A 27,000-nucleotide genomic window follows, 5' to 3' on the forward strand; every position below is an offset into this window, starting at 1 on the left:
AAGGCCTAAAGTATAGCTGGGTTCAAAGAAGAATTACCTAAATTCATGGAGGATAACTCCATCAATGGCTATTAGCCAAAATAGTCAGGGACACAACCCCAATGCTCTGGGTGTCCCATAACCTCCAATTGCCAGAAGCACCTGATACTGGCCACTGTTGGAAGATAGGATACTAGGCTAGATGGATGATTGGTCTGACCCAGTATGGCTGTTCTGATGTTCTTTTTAAATAAACAGGGTTGCAAAGAGTTACCTATCATCAATCTCCCCTCACAATGGAAACAGCCCACTAGACACACGCCCCGCAATACTAGCTAACTGCTTAAGGCAAAAGGAGTAATATCTTATATGAAAATTAGGTATGTCTGTAAAAGCTATCTGGACTAGGGGGAAGAAGGGATAGAGAGCTTAGGTTTAAATACATGTTAGCCACAATCACGGCTGCAATAACTTGCATCCTGTTTAAGTCATGGATAATGTACCCAATGCATCAGGTGACACTGGAGGAATGTCCTGCAGGACATAATAGGTAGTTTTAGGCAGTCAAACAAGTTAAGGATTTTTTTTTTAATTGTTAGGTTTTACCTAGCACAGAGCAGACTTTGATCATAATAGCCACCATGCAAGATTTTCACTGACACACAATCAATGCATTTTATACTATAAGCCATTATTCAACTCTAGGCATTTTCTACTTAGGAAAGATAGGACTATATTTAAAACAGCCAGCTCAGTCAAATGCTACAGGAAGGGTGCATGTCACATTACCCAATAAATGAAAACAAATGCTTGGTTTTATCTCATCAGATGCCAGTTGCTTATACACTGAATAAGATCTACATAACTCACAATGGAGCTGTGCCAAGAGGTCACTGTTCACTCAACTGGTTAACACCATGATCTAGACTTCAGTCTTCTCTGAAATTTCTTCCCCACATTACCCTGACCCAAGGTTAAAGATATTACAGTAGCCAGATATGGTACTACCACACACAGCTCTTCCTCCTCTCCATCCATAAACACACAGAGATAAATCTCCAGACATCCTAAAATGTCTGATCCCAAGTGTGCAGCACACAAGCAATAAAACTATTACACTAAGATAAAAAAAAAACCAAGGAAACAAAGGACAGATCTTGAGGGAAAATTCTTCAACAAATCTGAAAGCAGCCTGTAGTATTTTGTTTTCTGTTTGCTTGGCTGTAAGCATACTTCAGAGGGTAGTGGGGCTATTTGTGCATCAAGGCCCCCTGCCAAGTCTCTTCCCATCCCTGTGTCATATTTCATCAGCTTGCTTTGCCACTGTGAAACAATTCAGAGTCTGCTGCAGCATTTAATAAAAAAAACCCACTGAATAAGACGCAAGAAAAGTAGACTTCCTGTCCCAGTGTGTCCAGGTATCACAACCCCTCCCTCCCTGCCTGCCTGCCCCCACTCCACACAAAGAGTTGGGTTTTGCTTTGTTGTTCTAAATGCTCGGGCCGTCGCAACAGACGATTCAAGGAAATTTCTAGAGACTAAATAGAAAATGAAAGTAACAACATAGAAAAGTAGCAAGAGAATGACAACGCAAATCTCCAAAGTTCAAGCAGGAGAATGCTTCGACACTGAACTGCTTCAAGAGAGTCTACTGTGAGGCAGTATGGCATAAGTCATGCGCTGCCTGGTTACACAACCAGCAGACAGATTAGACAGCAACATTTCCTTGTTGTCTTTGCCTTTTGGGAGACATCAAATGGGAGTATGGGCTTAAATATGACACCTCTTCTTTTGGGAAATCACACCTTGCACCAGCTGATGGACACACTAGGAAACCATCTGAACCTTGAACTACGAAACCACAGGGAACCCTGATTCAGTTCCCCACCAATAACCCCATACCTCCAATTCAGTACCAGAGACATTTACAAGCACAAACTTTGAAAATTAGAAAAATACTTAAAAGCAGAGATCTGCAGATATCCGTGGACCATGTTTGCAGATCAGATGCGGATACAAATTTTGTATCCACATAGGACTCTACTTAAAAGCTGATTTTCATCTCTCCTCCCAAAAATCACTTCATTGGTTTCAAGTCCAAACAAGCACATTTGAAGCCCTGCATGGTGCCACCTCTTGTCTAAGTTTCTGTCCTCCCTCCCTATTACTATTTCTGTGTATCACACCAGTGTGTGAAGCACTTTAGAGTCAGGTACAAAAACAAGACCCTCTCTCTGAAGCATTTATAATCTTACAAACTCCTGATTTATGCATTCAATCCTGCTATCCCCTCCCACTTCCACAAACCCCTTGACTTCATTCCTTAGTCTACGCTGTTCTACATCTGGTGCAGCAGCCCTCTTCCAGTGTGACAGCCCACCTCACTCTTCACTAAATCTCTCCCCAAAACTCACTATTCACCAGGCCTTCTCCTGGCTACATGACAAAGTTATATATAAACTAATAATAAATGTGGAACTGTTAGCACAAGTGCCAACTTAACCAACATAATCCACATGAGTAAACTGTCACAGTTCCAGGGTTAGCTGCTTTGTCAGCTTTCTGGTCTCGCTGAGTGCATCTCCTTCAGTCCCTGGGCATTGTGCCTTTATGTATCTCAGGTGGAATCACACGATCCACCCACTCGTAGATGGGGCCCAAGGCTACAGTACTCCATGTGCTGACTGTGCTTACTTTGCCAGTCCAACTGGGTTCATCACCTGCAATTCTTTCCTTCAGGAGCCTGTAACCCGTGGTGAAAAGAGTGACCAGACAGCCTTCTTAACTACCAAGTTATTGCTGAACAATAGAAACAAAGAATTTCAAGAAAAAGGATTTTAAAATAGAACACTCTACACAAATCTATCTTGCACAAAAGTTTACAATCCCCTGATGGTAACTTAGGCTGACCTAATTTCTTCAGACACCCCCAGGCAGCGTCTGTTTCATAGTCCCCCAAACAACTATACGCTCTCAAGAGAATGTTTTTTTTAAACCTGCCAGGAGTTCTTTTCATCTGTCCTGGTTCAAACCAGTTTTGTAGGCTAGCTAGAGAGGAGGCAAAAGCTAATAGCCCTGCCATTGTCCCTTAACTTCCAAATGTTTCAGAAGAAGTGGTTTATCGCCAAATTAGTCAGGTCAGCTAGATGCCTTCCTTCTCATGCCCATCTCTTTTGTCCAGACTTTGGTAAGATTGTAAGCAGCTCTTACCTTCTGTCACTTTAGGCAAATGTGTGGTGTTATATTAAGTATGCACGTATATGGTACTTTTCAAAGCACATTTAGAGATGTTAATTGAGCCTCACTCTCCTTTACAAGGTAGGCTACTATGATCCCTCTTTTCCACATGGAGAAAAAAAATAGGCAAAGGAGGTAACTTGCTTAAGGCCACACGGAATGGGTAGCAAAGCAGGGAACATAATAGAAGTGTCATGATAACCAGTCCCCGGCTGTAAACACTGCTATTTTCTCACTTGAGTCTCTATCTTCACTACCAGGCTCATTTCTAACATAGCGAGTGTCCTCCAGAGAAGAAAAGAAAGGAACGTTACCTATATTCTCTCTTACACTACAGTTGTAATCTGGATATCGGTGTCTACCTTCTCAGCTTCAAACTAGGTCAAGGGTAAGCTGAATGGGAATGAACTGTGTAGTATCTATTAATTATGGGCTTCCAATAATACTCTGCTCCAGTCACCAAGCGAGGGCAACATGCAGAAAGGCACTTTGCTGCCATAAACTCAGCTTCTGAACGAGGGGTATGAACTGAAGGACAGTATACACCCTATGGGTTAATTTTACTCAAATGCATTCTGTCATGTTTTAAGACTTCATAAGGAAAAGTTTCACAATGGGGAATAAAATATACCATTGCTAAAGTGGCTTGTGAGATTAATTCTTGTCTGTGAAGTGCTCTGAAATCCTTTGATAAAAGATACTATGTAAATACAGATCAGAGCACAAAGATACTGTTCAAAGTTAGTGATTCATCTTCATAATAGATCACTAACTCCAGAAATGTACATACTGATCTTTTATTGGCTTCTCCCCATCCCTATAGCCACACCACCATCTAGTTACCTCTAGCTAACAAGAGTATGAAAAACAAGTAAATCACAACCCTTACTCTTCCTACAGAAAAGCAGAGCAGAAGAGTGATGCAAGAATAATTCAAGAACTACAGCATGGAGTATTAGATCCAAAACAACGTTATACACAGGCACTTTTGCAGCCTTTTTGAATTCTTCAATAATATAGATGCTGTGAATTTTCTTTTCTTCTTTTCAGATCCTTGCACAAAACACCACTGGGAACTGCAATGCTCACCTAGGTGCTTCATGTGAAAACAGTTAAGAGAAAATATGCAAAAGAAAGAAACAGCATAGAATCATAGGACTGGAAGGGACCTCAAGAGGTCATCTAGTCCAGTCCCCTGCACTCATGGCAAGACTAAGTATTATCTAGACTAGACCATTCCTGACAGGTACCTGTCTAACCTGCTCTTAAAAAACTCCAATAATGGAAATTCCACAACCTCACTAGACACTTTATTCCAGTGCTTAACCACCTTGACACTTAGGAAGTTTCTCCTAATGTCCAACCTAAACCTCCCATGCTGCAATTTAAGCCCCTTGCTTCTTGTCCTATCCTCAGAGGTTAAGAAAAACAATGTTTCTCCCTCCTCCTTCTAACAACCTTTTACATACTTGAAAACTGTTATGTCCCCTCCCAGTCTTCTCTTTTCCAGACTAAACAAACTCAATTTTTCCAATCTTCCCTCAGGTCATGTTTTCTAGACCTTTAATCATTTTTGTTGCTCTTTTCTGGACTCTGTCCAATTTGTCCACATCCTTCCTGAAATGTGGCACCCAGAACTGGACACAATAAGTTGAGGCCTACTCAGCACAGAGTAGAAAGGAAGAATTACTTCTCGTGTCTTGCTTACAATACTCCTGCTAATACATCCCAAAATGATGTTTGCCTTTTTTGCAACAGCATTACACCGTTGGCTCATATATAGCTTGTGATCCACTATGATCCACAGATCCCTTTCCGCAGTACTCCTGCCTACGCAGTCATTTCCCATTTTGTATGTCTGCAACTGACTGTTCCTTCCTAAATGGAGTACTTTGCATTTCTCCTTATTGAATTTCATCCTATTGACTTCAGACCATTTCTCCAGTTTGTCCAGATCATTTTGAATTTTAATCCTATCTACCAAAGCACTTGCAACCCCTCCCAGTTTGGTGGTATCCGCAAACTTTATAAAAATGTACTCTCTATGCCATTATCTAAATCATTGATGAAGATATTGAACAGAACCGGACCCAGAACTGATCCCTGCGGGACCCCACTCATTATACCCTTCTAGCAAGGCTGTGAACGACTGATAACTAGTCTCTGGGAATGGTTTTCCAACCAGTTATGCACCCACCTTACAGTAGCTCCATCTAGGTTGCATTTCCCTAGTTTGTTTAAGAGAAGGTCATGTGAGACAGTGTCAAAAGTAGATGAACTATTTCTCCTTCCTCAGTAATGGAACTCTATAAACAAGTTACCTGGGGTTCTTCTGCTCCTTACTACTGATATGCAACACCTGCTGTTTACTTTATTTGCCCCAGCTGCTGGAAAACTGGAGCGATACTACTGAGACTATGATCCAAATAGGAAAACTCACACAACTATCCTGCTGGTTCTCAAACAGCAGATTCCTCAAAGGGATATCCTTGAGAGAGGGCCAAGGAATGGGAAAGAAAGTATCAGAAAATCCCAAGTGAGAGAAAGCTAACATTAAATATTTTTACCAGGCATAAGATGTGGTGGCTAAGTGGAAAGACACAAGATGTTTTATAACACTGGATGTGTGAATCCATCACCAATTGGCTCGTGATAGACACCATTCTCTAAACCCACATTTTGACAAGAGTTACAGAAATCTTCACTCTTGACTCCTCTTTCAAAAAAATCAAGACTATAGGAATTTGTGACTTTTGGGGAATTTGGATGATCCACCACACACACACACACAGAGGAAGCTGAAGTTTTTAGTTCAACTATTTCACGTTATAGCTGAAGTAAAGTAAAGTTTCCTGATTAGCAGTCTCCCAAGAATTCTTATCAGAAAAGCAAAATCTTTCAAGGTCTCTGCTGCAAATAGCTGGTTCCAAATACCAAACTGGGTTTTCCAGACAGGGCAGAGAAATGTACACTGATTTTCTGCAGAATGAATGGCCCAGCTAATAGGCAATATGTATGCTGTACCCTATGCAGAGACAGTGCAAGAGAGGTAAACGGACTATGAAAGATTTTATGTAATTGTCACTGCTCTCCACACATGAAAATAGTGCCAATCACTTTTCTTCAAGGTGGATAAAAAATGGATTTTTAAAATCTAAATCAGGTTTATTTTTAAAAAGAGAAATATATGTATTTAAAATGACGACAAGCCTATATTAAGACCTACACGTACTATACTAAAATCATTTAAATCAATTTTAAAAAATCAATATTAAGCAAACACGTTTGCTGCCAAAGTTGTAAATAAAGTCTAACCACTGATCTGGTGGAAGTCACTGGCTAAGCAGCTGAAACCAGAGTTTGTTAAAGTGCCAAACCAGCTTCTGACAGCAGAAGACTCTTTTGCAGATGTAGAGAAAGTATTTTCTTCATTTCAGTTCATTCAACTAGTTCAGTTCAATGAATAGTTCATTCAAAGTTAAGAAATCGATTAGAAATTGGAGGAAAGACTAGAAGAGTAAAACAATCTACGAATAAGAACTGGGTAAGAAAGGATGTGATCTACTAGTTCTAAAATCATGAAGGATATGGTTACCAGAAATAGGCTATGATTTTGTCAGCGAGGCCACAGAACCCGTGACTTCCAAAAACCTCCGTGACTTCAGGGGTGACAACTGGGAGCCGAAGGGTCCTGCTACCTTCCGCAGCAGCAGGGAGTTATGAGGTAGGCCCACCACTTGATGCAGCGGGCCCCCAAGCTCAAAGCCACCATGGGCCGTGGGCATACCCCGGCAGGTCCCCGGCTGCCACAGCAGGGCAGGGGAGGGACCCTGGAGCTCTGAGTCCCTCCCTTCCCCCTTCCAGGGGTGGGAGGCACACAGCTCTCAGCCACCCTGCAGATGCCCAGCCCCTTCCCATTTTCTAATGGATATTTTTAGTAAAAGTGAGGGACAGGTCAAAGGCTTCAGTGAATTTTTCTTCATTGCCCGTGACCTGTCCCTGACTTTTACTAAAAATATCCATGACAAAATCTTAGCCTTATCCAGAAACAATCCATTCACTACATTAACTACAAATACTAATGCCTTTGTTTAATAAAAAGAAAAGGAGTACTTGTGGCACCTTAGAGACTAACCAATTTATTTGAGCATAAGCTTTCGTGAGCTACAGTTCACTTCATCAAGTGAACTGTAGCTCACGAAAGCTTATGCTCAAATAAATTGGTTAGTCTCTAAGGTGCCACAAGTACTCCTTTTCTTTTTGCGAATACAGACTAACACGGCTGTTACTCTGAAACCTTGGTTTAATAAATGTTTTTATATGCAAAACGTGTCTTAATATACTCACTTTTTTCCTAAATATCAGCATGTTTGTGGTAGTTTTATTAAGTGAAAAACAATTTTAAAATGATATTTTTGTCCATTTTTAACTGAACTTTTAACTGAATTCCAATTTCCATCCAAATTCCAATTTCCATCCAAACTAAGCCAGTAAATACGAACTGAATCATCCACCACTTTCTAACAATATAAAAAATGTAAAAGTCAAGAACGTGAATAAATGCATATTAAACTATATAATTGCTTAAGTGTAGAATATATAATATATCCTGATTAGCAAATAGTAATACCAAGTTTAGTGTAAAGGCTATATTAAGTTGCAAATTAACATGTTTTAATGGTTACCAACCAATGAGAATCAACCTTTTAAAGAAAATAACTCAAGTACAAATGAAAAACAAAAATAAAATTGATTATTTGAATCAAGGTTTCCTGCTTGCTTATTTAAATCATGATTAACATCAGTGATTTAAATCAATACATACTGCTTTCCTTTAGGAAGCCTGTCTAAAAGTACTAATGAACACATGCATAGTTTAACCATTATCTATCACCCCACCTGCACCAGGTCGAGCATTTTATCTTGCCAAACAACGGAAAGCAAGCTCAGTGACAGACTCAATACCGTGACATTATGAAAAAAGACACAAAAACCCACACAGCCATCCCCAGCAGCTGAACCGTCCTAAGCAGGTGGTCAGAAGCTTTAAGTGTGGGGGAAAGCATTTTGAGAATGTCACAGTGGGAATCATTAGCTACTTGCGGCCATTAGAAATAGGCAATAGCATCAGAAGAGCAATACACTTCACAGTGTGACAAAGATAGATCAATGCCCACAAGTGTGCAAAAGACTCTAGTAACACGAGCAACTCCTCAGTTATGCCTCCCATCTATAACTGTCTGCATTAAAATAAAGGAGTATAAGCTACAGAAACAGAACAAGTTCAGGCATGTATTGCAACTCAGCTGGGCTAAAATGATAGCATCCTCAATTCCTTCCACTACAGTTGTCTGCCTCCACTTCCATTTCACACCCACCCAATTTTTCAGAGGTCGACAGCTCAACAAGTAAAATTATATGGTATGTCAATCACAAGCTGGAACTTTTATTTTTTAAAAATGGTAAATCATTAGGTCAACTCCCTGAGGTATGAGGGAGGAAAGAAAATTCAGTGGTTTGGGATCTTTTGTACTCTAAGTAAAAATTGCTTAAGATGGCCTTCTGAGTAATCTAACCTATGGTCTCATGTTTCTTACTAATTTCAGGGTGTGTGGGTGTAGGGATATATGGAACCACTGATCCAGAGATATAATAAACTAGAAAAGTTAACGGCTAAGCAGTATATTTCAAAAACAGTCTAACTCAAAATAAAGGATTGAGTAGTTGAAATATTTTCTATTACACATACTGACATTATACTTACACCCTGACATCCTGTTATCTATGGCTGAAAACTGCTGTGGCGTTTTGGTGATAGCACTTCAAGGGGTATCAGGCCTATTACAAGCAGCAAAGTGACTGTGTAGAAATAACTGTAGCTTATTAACAGCTTCCAAGTAACTGTATTCAGGTTAAGTCACAACAAGAGTTTTCTAACAGCATCTGCAAGCTCAGCCAGCAATCTGGAAAAACTAAATACTAGTCTTGTGGCTTCATGAACCAATACACAATAAATGTTCTTAAATAAGAATGTGTTCAGCAGCTTATTGACCTGGCCAGAGTTGAGAGAAAATACAGTTCACTCAAACAGGTACCATATACTGATTCTGCATGTCAGACAGTAATAAGAATATGGCTTTGGTCACTATATTACCCAGAGGAATCTGAAGACACAAGAAGCAGAAGTGGTGTACATTAAGAAGGTGCTTGTTTTTAATCCTATCACTTCTTTAATAAAACTCTAAAGAGCGGCTGATTTCTGGGAAATTTTTCAGAAGGTGGAGAGAAAGGGAAGCATTTTGAAAATTATTCTGCCTCATATTTCTTGCCCCTTGCTCTTTATTGCAAACAATACTAGCATGGAAATGAGGTCTGAGCATCCTGAAAGCCAAGAAGGGAGAAGAGTCAGTAAAGGTGCTACACAAGGACAATACCTAGGAGTGATAGGATGAAATTATTAGAAATTTACATTGAATATTGGGGAAAAAAGTTCCTGACAGAAGTATTAGGTTGTGGAATATTTCAGCAGGTGGTGGGAGTCCCACTGCAAGAGAGACTGGACAAAGCATTGACAGCAGGGGTCTTCACACTCTTTCACAGCTTGAAAACTACCACAACTGGCCACACCAATGGGTGACATAAGGTAATTGAGTGATGTGAGTGAGGTAATATTTATTGGACCAACTTCTGTCAATCACGAGCTGGAAGTTTATTTTTTTTAAATGGTAAATTATCAGGGGACTAACATGGCTACAACAACACTTCACGCAACAATTAAGAAAGTGTATATTTGTAATTGCCTTTATTTCAATTTGCATTTATCTTTTTGGAAAAGGGAGAAATCACAGTCAACTTCATTTCATCCCCTCCTTCCACCTGATCTCTCTCAGGTGGGATATGAGAGCCAACAGATTGTAATCAGCCAGCTCTCCACAGACCTGCTAGCATGTATTCCAAACCAGTTTTGGAACCTCTGCATTAGACTATTTACCCTAGTGCAGGGATCGGCAACCTTTTAGAAGTGGTGTGCCGAGTCTTCATTTATTCACTTTCATTTAAGGTTTCACATGCCAATAATACATTTTAACGGTTTTTAGACGGTCTCTCTATAAGTCTATATATTATATAACTAAACTATTGTCATATGTAAACAAGGTTTTCAAAATGTTTAAGAAGCTTCACTTAAAATTAAATTAAAATGCTGATCTTACGCCACTGGCAGGGGGCTGGAGGAGATATGCCCTGATTCCACCCCCTTCCCCAAGGTCCCCGGAGCAGAGAGCGCGCTGCGGCTCCGCTTTTACCTCTCCCGCTCTGTAGCAAGGGCCGTCAGCTGATCGGCCACAGGGAGGGAGAAGCTTGCCTGCCCTGCAAGGAGAGAGTGGTGGGCAGGGGGCGGAAAAGAGCGGGGCAGAAAAGAGCAGGCCAGGCCAGGCAGGATTTTTAGTGGCACGCTGATGTCTGCCGGGGTCAGACAGCAGCGTGCCATTAAAAATTAGCTCGCGTGCAGTCTTTGGCGTGCGTGCCATAGGTTGCCAACCCCTGCTCTTGTGAACAATCTTGATTGGTTCAACAGCCAGTGGGGAGAATAGTGGGAATGGGCTAGATCGGGGTAGGCAACCTGCGGCACGCGAGCTGATTTTCAGGGGCACTCACACTGCCCGGGTCCTGGCCACTGGTCCAGGGGGTTCTGCATTTTAATTTAATTTTAAATGAAGCTTCTTAAACATTTTAAAAATCTTATTTACTTTACATACAACAATAGTTTAGTTATATATTATAGACTTATAGAGACACCTTCTAAAAATGTTCAAATGTATTACTGGCACGCTAAACCTTAAATTAGAGTGAATAAATGAAGACTCGGCACACCACTTCTGAAAGGCTGCTGACCCCTGGACTAGAGGACCCAATAGGTCTTGTCAATCTCTAATTTCTAGAGTCCTATGATAACAACTCATCTGCTCCCAATGCTTGTTTCTTATGTTATGTCATTCTCTGACAGAAGACTGACTCTTTTAGAAACTATCAGGATGATCATACACCAAGGTCTCTCACCTCAGATGGTGCAGGAAGCATCTGAAACCAAGTTCTCGGATTATGTTTCATGCAAATATCCTGATTAAAAAACTAGACAAGAAATATAACATGATACCTTAAGAAGTGTCTGCAAGTCCTTTTTCCCATAAGCGTTTACTAATCAAATATCTTAGACAATAGATACACACTCTCAGCAAAGTGGATTGTATCACATCTTGCACACTTGCATCTGAAGATTATTTTTATCATTTTTAAAGACTACCACAGTAAAGGATGAAGGAAATTCAACAAACTCCTTTGACAAAATAATAGTGAGAATGGACAAGTGATTTCAGTTACTATCAAAAACAAGAACACAAGACTTAAAATGAAAACTCAGGTATTTATATAGCACCAGTTGTAAGAGGCCGTCATCTTCCACTAAACCAAAGCTGTGTCGAGCCGACTGCAGTCAACAAAACTGTCCGCTTGACAAAGTATCTGAGCACAAAGACTGCTATAATGCAGAGGCACAAATAGAGGTAAGGCTACATATTCAATCTCACCTTTCACATTTTCTGACAGAGTTTTGTATATGGAATTTCCTTTTTCTCTCTCTCAGGGGGAAACATTCTCCCTCCAAGTGTATTCTTTCCACTTACACACACATCCAAGTAACAGGATATAAAGCTCCATCATTGAGGCAAAAAGCCAGCTATACACCACTGACACATCCTAACCAATTTCCTAGAGTGGGCACTTCCTCTTAGAGTGCCACTTTTGTCAAGCATGCATCTGTCCTAGGAATGCAGCCTAAGGACCTATGTTAAGAGGCAGCATTTGGACTCCCTCTTAATGTATCCTGACAAGTAGTTTTAGTGTCTAAGAGAACAGCCGCAGTGGGATAAAACTAGATTCTCATTCTGAATGTACGTAAACTATGGGGTGTGATGCTATATGTGAAGAGAGAGCACTCGGCTGTGCCTGACCAATACCATCTAACTAGTTTGCAAGGGGGAGTACCTTTCGTACTGTGAACACAAGGGCATAGCAACGTATCTATAGCCCACAGTATGGGGTGATTGAGTTGGTTGGGAGGTTCATCTACTTTTCTTTCCAGAAGGTTCCAGATGGTTGCACTAGGCAATTGCTTATCCGAGTTGAGGTCTCTCTTGTATAGGGTATTGTGGGCTTCTATCATGCTACCCCTCCATTTCAATACACACACGAGGCCACTACCAGAGTTAGTGAGTTGGAAAGTACAGCAACTTCTTTAGTTGATTCATCACACTTATCTCTCTCTTTTTTGCTCTCTCACTTGACTAGGCTGGAGCAAATGACCCAATGCCCAGGTAAGTGCTAGCCGACTATGGTGCAATGTCCATTAGGGAAACAACCACAAGTAGTGATAGACACATCCCTTTCACTGACAGAACATCTGCCTTTTATTGCTAAGTTTCACAGCATGGGAGCCTTGTTAGATCCCAAGCTGCCCTGGAATGCCCAGGTATTAATAAGAACTTACAGTAGGAGCAGTAATCAGGACTGTGGAGTCATCTGCATCTGGCAAAAAAAACAAAAACATGACTTTCTTTCAACTAAAGACTTTGCTACAATCAACTATAGCTTTGTCACAGTGACCAGATATTACCACAATGTGCTGCATATGAGGCTACACCTTACAGTCATTTGAAGGCTTAAGCTGGCACATAAAGTCACTGATCTTCACACAGGGAGCCCATCTCACTGGTGCTCAGAAGTCCGCACTGGCTTTCAATCAGCTTCCAGGTGGAATTTCAAGTGTTGATTTTTAACCCACAAAGCTTTGAACAGTACAGGCCCAGATGATTAATCATTACCGCTCTCTCTGAACATACCATGGTAGATGTAATTTTTGGAGGTGCTTGAGACGACAGACACCCCCACCAGTTTAAAAGAAGAATGCTAACAGAGCATTCTCTGCAAAAGAGAGTCTTCTCCTCAGCCCAGACTAGTAAACTTTCAGGACACAATGCAAGGCACATTGTCTGTATCTTCTGAGAAGGGCTGAGTGATTTGGAAGTGCTTGGTGAGATTCTTATTTCCTAAAATGGGCTTTATTTCACATGGACACACTATTTGCGACTTCTGTGCTGAGTGGGGGCAAATTATGTTACATTCTTTTATTGTGTTGTTAGAGACGCCAAGTGGGTGAGATAATATCTTTTACTGGACCAATTTCTAACTTTATTTTGTGGTGCTATTTCTTCTATTGTGACCTGGCTAAGTGACCCTGTTTTTGCATTTTAACTTTACAAAGCATATTTATCTTTGTGTTTTTAATTCTGCGGAGTGCTTAGGGAAGAGATACCAATATTAGCATTTATAAAGGTACTTTTCATCCAAAGATCTCAAAGCTCTTTACCAAGCTGGGTATCACTACCCTTATTTTACAGGGGACAAAACAGACATGCAGTCACTTGCCCAAGCTCACACAGCAAATGAATGGCAAAGCTAAAGCTAGCATCTCAGTATCCTGACTCCCAGTCCAGAGCCTTATCTGTACTTCCTCCCTGGACAGGTGGTATATTAAATGGACAAAATAAAAATTACCTAGGACTGTTTGGAAGAGCATCCTTGTGAGTTAAAATCATCACCTACACATGCTCACTAGACCATTGCAAAATGCTGACTTTTTACAACCAACATTTTTCTGCCATACAATGGCTTTGCCACAGATTTATCCTCCCTGCACCTCAATTCCCCACTTGTAAAACAAGAATATTTATCACACATTAAAGGGGAGACATTTGAGAAGCAAAAATATATTACAAATCTTTGGAGAGGAGACACTATATACAAAAGCAAAGTTATTCAAAACTACTCTGTCCATGCCAAATTTGAGCATCACAACGTTGACCCAAACACACTCAAAACAGATTTTTTTTTTTGGGAAGTATTTCTGTTCATATACACATTTCAATTCCTCCAGAGAAGACTTCTACCTTTAAAAAAAAAAAAATCAATCTCAGGAAGAAGACACACATAGAAAGTCTTAACACAAAGATTTTTTTACAGAAAGCTCAGAACAAAACAAATTAAGGTTTACTACAATAACACTGGTATTTATAATGGACATCGTCTGGCAACCAGTTTTCACAACCTGCCAAACCTAAATTAATTGCTACATTTATTAGGCTAATATAAAAAAATACTTCAGCGGAAGTAAAAAGCAAATATGTCAATACATATTGCAGGTGTAAGTTACTGTATTATTTAAATGCTAAATTAAAGGGACTCACCATGAAATCCCAACATCTGGTTGTATTAAGGCAGGGATTTAAAATTAAACAACACCATCTACTTGAAGTCTAGTCCATTTTAAAATTAAATTGAGAGTAGTTTCAGATCCTACACCTGCCACTTGAATCCCTCCCCTGGCCAATTTTTGTGGTTTTACAAATCACATTTTTCAATTTAAACAAATATTTCTCTCTCCCCTATTGCAATCTGATATCCACATAAACAAAAGGGGAAACTAACTACACAGGGGGAATAGTGAAACTGACTCCACACAAAGAGATAAAGAAAAAAATGCCATTTTCCTCTACTCTTTTACTTGTACAGTAACCTGAATTTCTTGTAACAAAAGTGAAATCTTCTGATAGACTGACGATTTTTTAAAAAAAATAAGCAATGCTCATAAATATCAACTGCACTTTACCCAAAACTTACTCTACTGTATGAACTTTATTCTGCAGGAATTTTCCTGTGGCTAAATACTCTACCTGTCCTGAGCACTGACAGTAATAATTGTCCTAAAGCAAGAATAGCAATAAAAGTTCCAATGTATGCACACTATATTACACCTGTCCAATTTCCAGTTTCCTGGAACATTAACACAGAAGGGCTTTTCAAACAGATTTCTAATGTAGATGCAATTAGACATTACTAGGGATTTTGAGGGAAGGACGGGAACAAGCTCAGACATGTTACTAGTCATACCATATCACAACACTCAAAGTTCCTCTGGACACCTGAAACTTAACATTACCACAAAAATCATTTGACCAAAACACTTCTCCCAGCGCTTAAACCCAAGATGCCAGATGAGTTTCAGTGTCAGCCAGCCAGTTTTCTGGATTACGTAACATCTGGAGGGGGGATGGGAACACGCACTGTGATAGTTAAATAGTCTATTTAATGAAGGGCAGATTTTATCCCAGATGTGTTGGCCATAAAATGCACACTGACTACACTACCTGTGTAATCTCCAACATTAAGTGATAATTTAGTGCCAAAATGACACTGATAGAACTCAACTTTCCGTACCAGGCAAGAGTATCAAGCAATAGAAGCTAACCCCATCACACACTTTTCCCCTGCATCAATCACAAAAAACTCCTCACCAAAAACCATGTTACAGTGGTGTCATTTTCAGAGAATGAACAGCAAGCATCTAAAATAAAGCCCAAAAAAATGGAGCAACTTGGATTTTGTGGTCCAAAGGGCAATACTGAGAACTTGGAACAATCCAAAAAGAACGGAATGGCTTATCAGCAGAGGCAAAGCTCTAAGGAAGTGATTTAGAAAAATGGAGAGGAAGTAAATATAGTTCAATTAAATATTGAATTCATAGCTTTTGATCATCAAGAAAAAAAACAACCTTGGAAATCTGTGCAATCTCAAGATGTACTCTACTACCAGTGTTTTCACTATATTCCTAATAAGGCAGGAAACTGTTTCTTAAAGCAGTGGTTCTCAACCAGGGGTACATTACCCCTTGGAGTACTCAGAGGTCTTTCAGGGGGTATATCAACAAATCTAGATATTTGTCTAGTTTTACAACAGGCTACATAAAAAGCAGCAGCAAAGTCAGTATAAACTAAAATTTCATAGACAATTTGTTTATATGGCTCTGTACACTACACACTGAAATGTAAGTACAATATTTATATTCCAATTGATTTTATGATGATATGGTAAGAATGAGAAAGTAAGCAATTTTTCAGTAATAGTGTGCTGTGACACTTGTATTTTTATGTCTGATTTTGTATATTTTTAAGTGACCTGAAACTTAGGGTAACAAGACAAATCAGACTCTTGAAAGGAATACAGTATTCTGGGAAGATGGAGAGCCACTGTCTTAAAGTACCCTTAATTTAAAGTTTCCAACAAGTTACAATGTGCCCTCTCTGCTGTTTGGTATATTGAACTGGAAAAAATCAGAAGTTTAAAGGTTAAAGTAATTCACTGTTTGTCCAGATTTTTCTGACAACTGCCAAAATATCCTCTGCGCTCCTTCCCCCCAGCTTGCAAATTTATAATAAATTCATTTATCAGCATGTCCATTAAGTTTACAAATGAAATACCACTGGAAATGCCCTCCAAAAACACTTCTTAGCTCTGATTTGTTACAACATGGTACTTTTTCAACACACAGGCAAGCAACTTCAGGTTTGTTCGTGGCGTAACAGATATCCTTAAAGAGCGGCTTTCGCTACTGTTGTGAAGGAAACAGTTTTCACAACAATATAGTTAGTTGGTTTGTTAAATTTGTGCATGTGTGCAATAAGAGGGGAGGTGAAGTCCTTGGTCTTCCACATGAGTGCACTGCCGTTGACCCTGCTATGCACTTCCCCTACAACCTGCTGTAGAGGTACATTAATCATAAGCTGGGAACAGTGGGGAGTTGAAGAACCAGCTCTAAGGCTGAGGTGAGTTCCTAACAGAAGAACAAGCAACTTGGTAGTGAAACCAACAAACTAGGTTTTCAGGACAAACTGAACACACACTTCCCACCCACCACCCAAACCTAGAGGGCCACTGTCTTACGTTTCCTTGGGACAGCTTGTATGTATTATACAGCTATAACTTTCACGTTGCCTCAACATACCAAAGAGCAAGGTTTTCCTTTAAGGAAAGCTGGTTCAAATTATGGCTTGGGTCACAAGCAAAAAGGGGTCTGGCCATTCCACGCTAGTACCCCAGATACCTATACTAGGCTGTATTTGCCCATTATAGGTTTATGACCAATAGTCAGGATGCTGCAGATTTGGACTGAGGTGCATTAGCAGAGCTGTGTGGTGTCCTGGGTCTGGCATAGCAAACGATGCTGCAGATCAGGATTGTAGCACACTGGTAAGGTTACAAGAGGGAAGTTTTCACAGCACCTGTCAGCACATTTGGCTCAAGGCAATGCTGTTAAAATCCCTCACTTTCACAGCCACTAAATTCACTTAAAGGGGGATACGTGAGAAACTGGAGCCATATACCATGGATCAGTTGTACTACGTTCAAATTAATGGACATTTTCCTCCCTACATTTTCCAATTGATAAGACCCAATCAGCCACAGTTCCAATCCCTTTTTACTAAATTCACACACTAGAAACAACATTAAGGATGTGAATTTAGGCACACAAATTTGAAACTGTCAGCCTAAATGTTGACAAATTTAAAATTTCTTTCAGTACTCCCCAAACTATTTGACTACATGCAGAATGTGTTACTTATGTTATTTATGTTTACATAACGCCTTTCATACAAAGATGAAACCATCTGAGCTGAGTACAAGCCAGCATCCAAAAGTCAAACATTTATAACTCAAACTCATGGCAAAAAATGCTTGACTAATTGTGTTGAAAATTCATTAATAAAAACAGTTGCCCAAACTGCTGACACACCAGGTTTCACCCAAGAAACCCAAGTTTTACGACTGATTTATTCATGCCTGAAAACAGGATTTTATAAAGGAAGCAGTGACAGAAGTATTAAGTGGCCATCTAATATTCCTGAAAACAAAAGAGTGTTTTCCTAATAAAAATCAGAATTATTACAGATGCAAACACAAAAAAAATCCTTTTATGTCATCCATGATCATTTTTGAGTTCACACTGTTGGCCTATGAATTTATTCTTCCAAGAGAAATACAACGTACAGGGAAAAGCCAATATTACTCTGGAAAAAAAAAAAACACCCATACGTACTGCAGACAGATTGTATTTATGTTACTGTCCCAAAAACTTTGAATAGGAAATATTTTGTCATGAAAACACTTGCCCCAAAGAAACTCACCACTTCCTCACATGACACCTTCCCTGGATTCAGGAGACTAGCTTAAGATGGATCCAGCATTTGCTGATCATTCACCCTTTCTTCACTTCCCAAAAAGGCAATCTCCAGTGTCATGTGAAACAGGGCTCTTGACAAATGCATGACTAAATATTACACTGTTTTCATGTTTGTCCTTTCAACAATTCCAAAAAAAAGTTTGTTCACTTTGTAAGACGGATTTTTTTTTCTAACTGCCACCTGGATCTGTAAGTCAAACTTGATCTTTCTGCCACTGATGTTTTAACTGTGACAAAGAGTAACAACTGAAATTCAACCAATGACTTGGTTGTGATGGTTGAGACAGGACTCCAGCTCACCTTCCCATAGCCTTGTGAGCTCTGCGAGGCACACAGGAGTAAGAATTTGTCTTACCGAAGTCAGTAAATGTGCTGGGAAAGATGCACGGGGAACAAGAGGGTGCCACATTTTTTATTATAATTGCCTTTACTCGACCCTGGGAAAGGCTGCAGGACTGTGGGAGATGATGTCAGCAGGACAGGGTGCTAATGCCTGATTGGTCCTTCCAGCAGTGTAGATACAAGTACTTGTGCTGCATCCAGTCTCAAGTGGAAGTGGGAAACCAAGCTCCCCATGCCCCTATCCCATCCAACTGTAGACAGGCTCCCCAGAGAGACGAGGGACGCACATACACCAAATATTGTGTATCCTCAACAGACAGGAGAAACAATCGGGGGGGGGGGGGAACAACACCAGAGGACCACTCCCGCTTCAGACTGCCTGGTGATGCGAGAGAGACTCTTTCCTCCTGATCTCAAGAAAACTAAGAGCCTTGTCCAAGTTAGACGCTTCTGTGTCTCTCTCTGTTTACGCTGGCTGGGAAAAGGTTGCCCAGATGCTTCTCCCACACTGGGACTTGTCTTCCAGGCTTACCATGGCCAGGAAAAAGGCGCAGACAGACTACACAACCATACCTGGCCTGCCCTCCCCTCCCCACAGGGCCCAGCTTACCCCCTGCCCTCCCCTGGCCTGCCCCCCCCCACAGGGCCCGTCTTACCCCCCTGGCCTGCCCCTCCCCACAAGGCCCAACTTACCTCCCCTTTCCTCCCCCTCACAGGGCCCAATTTACCCCCCTCCCCCGGCCTGCCCCCCCCCACAGGGCCCAGCTTACCTCCCCTTTCCTCCCCCCCCCGCAGGGCCTAGTTTATCCCCCTTCTCTTCCCCCGGCCTGCCCCCCCCCAGGGCCTTGCTTACCCCCCACGCCTGCCCTCCCACAGGGCCTTGCTTACCCCCCTTCTCTCCCCTCCCCGGGCCCAGCGAACCCGCCCCCCTCCCCACAGGGCCCGTCTTACCTCCCGCTCTCCCGGGCAGCCGTCCGCCCCCGCAGCCTGCCCCCAGGCCTCGGCTGCCGCCCCCCGGCCCGGTGCCGCCGGCCAGGCCCGGTCCCTTACCAGTTGGTCATGTCCAGGAAGAAGGCGCAGCCGGCCGGGCTCAGCTGGAAGCCCAGCAGCCGCTGGAACTCGCCGATCAGCACGTCCTTGTCGGTGGTGCCCAAGCAGCTGAACTTCTGCATCAGCTCGGCGTCCAGGTCCACGTCCATCCCCTCCATGGCGCCGGGGCCGCCGCTCCAGCCCGCTCCGCTAGGCCCCGGGCCTCCCCTGCTCCGCTCCGCCGCCCGTCTCCTCAGCGCTGCATGGAGGGGGAGGGGACGCGGGGAGCGAGCCCCGCCGCACTGCGCACGCTCCGTCCCGCCCACACGCGGGGCACGCCACCTGTCACGTCGTCGCGTCGCGTGACCGCACAGACGTGGTGACGTCACCTAAAGGAAAAATACAAACAGAGCCCCACCCCGGGAACCCTCTCCACGGCGGCAGAAGGAGATCCGCAAGGGCACGTTATTTACGTATGCAAATTCATTGTGTCATACGCTAATAACTCATTTGCATGCGTTTTCTGTCTGCAGATTAATAATTTTCTGATGGAAATCAGCTTTCACATATGCAGATTATTCACATGATTAAAATAGGCATGTGGTCAAGAAATAAGTGATTCTCCTTTACATATTGACAGGTTTCAGAGTAGCCGCCGTGTTAGTCTGTATTCGCAAAAAGAAAAGGAGTACTTGTGGCACCTTAGAGACTAACCAATTTATTTGAGCATAAGCTTTCGTGAGCTACAGCTCACGTCATCGGATGCATACTGTGGAAAGTGTAGAAGATCTTATTATATACACACAAAGCATGAAAAAATACCTCCTCCCACCCCACTCTCCTGCTGGTAATAGATTGATAGAGCCAGAAGAGTTCCCAGAAGTCACCTACTACAGGACAGGCCTAACAAAGAAAACAGAACGCCACTAGCTGTCACCTTCAGCCCCCAACTAAAACCCCTCCAACGCATTATCAAGGATCTACAACCTATCCTGAAGGATGACCCAACACTCTCACAAATCTTGGGAGAAAGGCCACTCCTTGCCCACAGACAGCCCCCCAACCTGAAGCAAATACTCACCAGCAACCACATACCACACAACAGAACCACTAACCCAGGAACCTATCCTTGGAACAAAGCCCGTTGCCAACTGTGCCCACATATCTATTCAGGGGACACCATCACAGGGCCTAATAACATCAGCCACACTATCAGAGACTCGTTCACCTGCACATCCACCAATGTGATATATGCCATCATGTGCCAGCAATGCCCCTCTGCCATGTACATTGGTCAAACTGGACAGTCTTTACGTAAAAGAGTAAATGGACACAAATCAGATGTCAAGAATTATAACATTCATAAACCAGTCGGAGAACATTTCAATCTCTCTGGTCACGCGATTACAGACATGAAAGTCACTATTTTACAACAAAAAAACTTCAAATCCAGACTCCAGCGAGAAACTGCTGAATTGGAATTCATTTGCAAATTGGATACAATTAACTTAGGCTTGAATAGAGACTGGGGGTGGCTTAGTCATTATCCAAGGTAGCCTATTTCCCCTTGTTTTTTCCTACCCCCCACCCCTCAGACATTCTTGTTAAACCCTGGATTTGTGCTGGAAATGGCCCACCTTGATTATCATACACAATGTAAGGAGAGTGGTCACTTTGGATAAGCTATTACCAGCAGGAAAGTGAGTTTGTGGGGGCGGGGGGGTGAGAAAACCTGGATTTGTGTTGGAAATGGCCCACCTTGATTCTCATACACATTGTAAGGAGAGTGGTCACTTTAGATAAGCTATTACCAGCAGGAGAGAGAGTTTGTGTGTTGGCGGGGGGGGGAGGGGGTGAGAAAACCTGGATTTGTGCTGGAAATGGCCCAACTTGATTATCATACACATTGTAAGGAGAGTGATCACTTTAGATATGCTATTACCAGCAGGAGAGTGGGGTGGGAGGAGGTATTTTTTCATGCTTTGTGTGTATATAATAAGATCTTCTACACTTTCCACAGTATGCATCCGATGAAGTGAGCTGTAGCTCACAAAAGCTTATGCTCAAATAAATTGGTTAGTCTCTAAGGTGCCACAAGTACTCCTTTTCTTTTTGCGAATACAGACTAACACGGCGGCTACTCTGAAACCTTAGAGACTAACCAATTTATTTGAACATAAGCTTTCGTGAGCTACAGCTCACTTCATCGGATGGATACTGTGGAAAATACAGAAGATGTTTTTATACACACAGACCATGAAAAAATGGGTGTTTATCACTACAAAAGGTTTTCTCTCCCCCCACCCCACTCTTCTGCTGGTAATAGCTTATCTAAAGTGATCACTCTCCTTACAATGTGTATGGTAAGGAGAGATCACTTTAGCTAAGCTATTACCAACAGGAGAGTGGGTTTGGTGTGGGAGTGGGGGTGGGGAGAAAACCTGGATTTGTGCTGGAAATGGCCCACCTTGATTATCATACACATTGTAAGGAGAGTGATCACTGTACATAACCTATTACCAGCAGGAGAGTGGGGTGGGGGGGAGAGAAAACCTTTTGTAGTGATGAACACCCATTTTTTCATGCTCTGTGTGTATAAAAATATCTTCTGTATTTTCCACAGTATGCATCCGATGAAGTGAGCTGTAGCTCACGAAAGCTTATGCTCAAATAAATTGGTTAGTCTCTAAGGTGCCACAAGTACTCCTTTCTTTTACATATGTACATGCAACAGATGAACACGGCATAGAGAAATATTTTCATATTTGCATCGGGAAATTAAGCACATGTTTATTCAAATAATGAGATCACAGCAAATGAATGAATATGGTTTACATAGGCAAGTGACACCCTATCAAGCACAGATGCATACAGATACAATAACTACTTCATTTACAGATGCAAATTAATCCCATTGCTAACCACAGAAGAAATGTCATTTGTTTATATATGTAAATCAATCACATGGCTGTGCAACTGTACAGGGGTATATGCATCTCATATGTTAACATGCAAATCAATCTAATGACGGTGAAACAAAATCACATAATATAATAGGAGTCAACTCCATGTAATATACATTATAGATGCAGGTTGGTTAATCACAAATTTGTTTAAAATAGAGGCATATATAACTGATTGGCATTTATGAATATGGAAAATACGCTAGTAAATAAAGTATAATAATAATAAGGGTAATAGCGTCATAATCCCACAGGGTAGGTCAGTATTATTATCCACATTTTCTGAAAAATGTTAATGGGCTGATTTTAGAAGTGCTAGGTAACTATCCCATGAGATCTGTGCCTGCTCAGCCCCTTTGACAATCAGGCCCTAAATGATCCACTAAAAATCACACAAAAAAAACAGAAAGTGAAAATGACTAACCAGAGTGTAGGTGTTTGTCTTGGAGACAAACACCTACAGGATCTCTATCAAGGGTTCTTAAAACTACAATACCCACCTGCTGAAGTGAAGAAACAGATTGACAGAGCCAGAAGAGTACCCAGAAGTCACCTGCTACAGGACAGGCCCAACGAAGAAAATAACAGAACACCACTAGCCATCACCTCCAGCCACCAACTAACACCTCTCCAGCGCATCATCAAGGATCTGCAACCTATCCTGAAGGATGACTCATCACCCTCACAGACCTTGGGAGACAGGCCAGTTCTCGCTTACAGACAGCCCCCCAACCTGAAGCAAATACTCACCAGCAACCACACACCACACAACAAAAACATTAACCCAGGAACCTATCCTTGCCACAAAGCCCGTTGCCAACTGTGCCCACATATCTATTCAGGGGACACCATCACAGGGCCTAATAACATCAGCCACACTATCAGGGGCTCGTTCACCTGCACATCTACCAATGTGATATATGTCATCATGTGCCAGCAATGTCCCTCTGCCATGTACATTGGCCAAACTGGACAGTCTCTATGCAAAAGAATAAATGGACACAATCAGATGTCAAGAATTATAACATTCAAAAACCAGTTGGAGAACACTTCAATCTCTTTGGTCACTCGATTACAAACCTAAAAGTGGCAATTCTTCAACAAAAAACTTCAGAAACAGACTCCAACTAGAAACTGCAGAACTGGAATTAATTTGCAAACTGGACATCATCAAATTAGGTTTGAATAAAGAGTGGGAGTGGATGGGTCATTACACAAACTAAAAACTATTTCCCCATGCTAATTTTTCCCCCTACTGGTACTCACACCTTCTTGTCAACTGTTTGAAATGAGCCATCGTAATTATCACTACAAAAGTTTTTTTTCTCCTGCTGATAATAGCCCACCTTAATTGATTTGTCTCGTTAGAGTTGGTATGGCAACCCCCATCTTTTCATGTTCTCTGTATATATAGATCTTCCTACTGTATTTTCCACTCCATGCATCGGATGAAGTGAGCTGTAGCTCAAGAAAGCTTATGCTCAAATAAATTTGTTAGTCTCTAAGGTGCCACAAGTCCTCCTTTTCTTTTTGCGGATACAGACTAACACGGCTGCTACTCTGAAACCAAATAAATTTGTTAGTCTCTAAGGCGCCACAAGTACTCCTCGTTCTTTAGACCAATTTAGTTTCACAGTCCAATTTGAGTGAATGGGAAACTGTCAACTTGGCTATTTTGAAACTATCTAATGACAAAAAATCCAGTTTAGAGTGCCCTTTTAAGCAATATAACTTGGTTATTTAAAATATTCCTGTAAAAATTGTAAGGACTTTTCTGTTCCTCTGTTGATGTTTTTAAGAATCTGTTCAGCAAGGAATCAATTTCATAAGGCTTCTGTCCTAAAAGACGATATATTCAAGCAGGCCCCTGAGTTTGCTGGAAGCCCCAGTGAAATCAAAGCCTACTGTCCTGTAAGCACTTTAATATACATAAATTAGTCACATGCTGAAATGTTTGCAGAATTGGGGTATAAATGATACTTTACAAGAAATAGTGATCATGTGGGATAGTAGCAAGTAGCTCAGGGATTACTTTAAGAAGTTACAGAGTAGCAGCCGTGTTAGTCTGTATCCATCTGTTCATCCGATGAAGTGAGCTATAGCTCAAGAAAGCTTATGCTCTAATAAATTTGTTAGTCTCTAAGGTGCCACAAGTACTCCTTTTCTTTTTAAGAAGTTAGTGAAAAAAGTGTCCCTTGTTTTTTTCAGCTTGCCCTGTTCTATTCATTCCCTCTGAAGCACCTGGCATTGGCTACTGTCAGAAGACAGGATACTGGGCTAGATGGTGAATCATTGATATGACCCAATATGGCTGTTCTTACGTTCTTAACTTACTATACACCAAGTGCTGTCAGATGTACTAAGGGCTTGATTCAACACTCATTTATGTAAATGAAAAACTCCCATTGACTTAAATGAACATTGGATCTGACTCTAAGCAAGCAAACTGAAAAAATAAAAAACATGGGAAACTATTTTTTGTACTAACTTCTTCCAGTAATCCCTGGGCAACTCACTACTGTCCCACAAAGCACAGAGAAAATGTCCCAAAAGGTATTGCACCAGAGAGCACTGCATGTCACACTAGGATACCTACCTAAGGGGCACCGCGCTTTACATTGTCACAAGCACTCCTCATGAGTATGTACAGTACCAATGCAAGTAGCCAAGCGTGCACACGTCAGATCGATACACAAATTTCAGCAGCTCGCCAATGTAACTTGTGTTGTCTGAACTTTGTAGTGTAAACATGGCCACAGTAATCATGTTACTTGTAACTACAGTAGGTACACCATTTTCAGATAAAAATATACTTTTCAATTAGCATTGTCTCTTGCAGTATTTGTTTATCTGTCATTAATATTTAACTATTTGTTTACCTAAGGATCTAAGGTCATCGCATCAAAGCATTGGAGTCTGTCTTTAAATTATCATTTTACAATGGAGTACTCCTAGGCTTTGAGTACTTGTCCTCCTTCATAATCCTAAACCACCACTTCTCTCTCCCACTCATACACAGGCATGTTTTTAAACAAAGCAGAACATAACTCACCTCTTTTGAGATGGCATTACTTGTTTCCTTTGAGAGAAAGAAACCTGAAACAAATGTCAAACCATACCCAGTCACCAGCAGTGAAAGTATAAAGAAACCTAATAGGAAAGCTGTAATATAGTAATGTTTAATATAAACATACTGTTGTTTTTCTGCATATTAAAAATAATAGTGGCATTAGTTCTAAGGACCACTGAGAGGAAGTTTCCTGTTGCAATATTTATATAGTAAACATTACAACACAAGTTCACGAGAAAATCAGTGCAAGTGAAAAGCAAAACAAACTCCAAAGTACAAGCAATATGGGGAGAGAAGTGACTTTCCGCAAACCCCAAATTTAGGACATTTCATTTTGCGAATCCAAAGAATTCTCTTTGTGGCTCGTGGCTGGGAAAAACTGCTGTTTGCTGCTGATGTATCAGAAAATGCCACTAACCTAGAACACAGGACCTGACTTTATTGCTAAAAAATATAGCAATTAAAAAGTAACCAGTAACCTTTGTTGAAAAATATCAAAGGAGAAATAAACAATCATATCCAACCCTCAGGTTAAACACATCATAGGAAGATAAGTTAGTGCATGTTATAAATAGACTAATCATATAATGAGTAGATGTCAATAAATGAATCATTGATGCCCAACCTAGCAATCTTGGCATTTCCACTGGGTTTGTTTTCCTTTCCTATATTGTCAGCTCTTAATATTATTCTACATGCTACTGTCACACCATCCAAGATACCCTATACTATTATGTCTTTTGGATGAGACAAAACTGACATCCTGATTGCTCGCAGTCATTCATTATTAATTATTATTATCCCTGAGTATTACATCATGGAGATTTTTTTAAACCAATGTCCTTCACAACATATAAGATCTTTATGCATAACAAAAGGAAAACTACTGTTTAAAATTTATCTCCATGAGTCACCAATAAATCCTGACCATGAACAACTTTTGTGTGTTTGGATAGTCAGGAGTTTTGTTAAACCCTCTGCAGAATTCCTGCATTTTTGGTACTTAAATGCACTCATTCTCTTTTGACTTTCCTTGCAGTGCCTAAGAGTGCTGTCTTCTGGAGCTCACTGTTCATGATGTCTTGTGCTCCAAAGAAAAAAGAAAAGGAGTACTTGTGGCACCTTAGAGACTAACCAGTTTATTTGAGCATGAGCTTTCGTGAGCTACAGCTCACTTCATCGGATGCATAGCATATCGTGGAAACTGCAGAAGACATTATATACACACAGAGACCATGAAACAAAACTTC

The 27,000-nt window shown here is 41.1% G+C and overlaps 1 protein-coding gene across 4 annotated transcripts in view; it reads right to left on the reverse strand.

The window, feature by feature from the left end:
- ILRUN (inflammation and lipid regulator with UBA-like and NBR1-like domains) overlaps window positions 1-20,008 on the reverse strand; it is a 74,172-nt gene extending 54,164 nt beyond the window's left edge. The window contains exon 1 of one of the 4 annotated variants that reach the window (XM_074935810.1): window positions 19,739-20,006. In XM_074935810.1, coding sequence (XP_074791911.1) covers window positions 19,739-19,896 — 158 coding nt within the window. In that variant the 5' untranslated portion in view covers window positions 19,897-20,006. Of the gene's footprint in view, window positions 1-19,738 lie in introns of all 4 variants that reach the window. The other 3 variants (XM_074935811.1, XM_074935814.1, XM_074935813.1) reach the window with 3 other exon arrangements.
- Window positions 20,009-27,000: the final 6,992 nt, after the last annotated feature.

The sequence above is a fragment of the Natator depressus genome, chromosome 21 (assembly GCF_965152275.1).
Source record: "Natator depressus isolate rNatDep1 chromosome 21, rNatDep2.hap1, whole genome shotgun sequence".
Taxonomy (NCBI): domain Eukaryota; kingdom Metazoa; phylum Chordata; order Testudines; family Cheloniidae; genus Natator; species Natator depressus.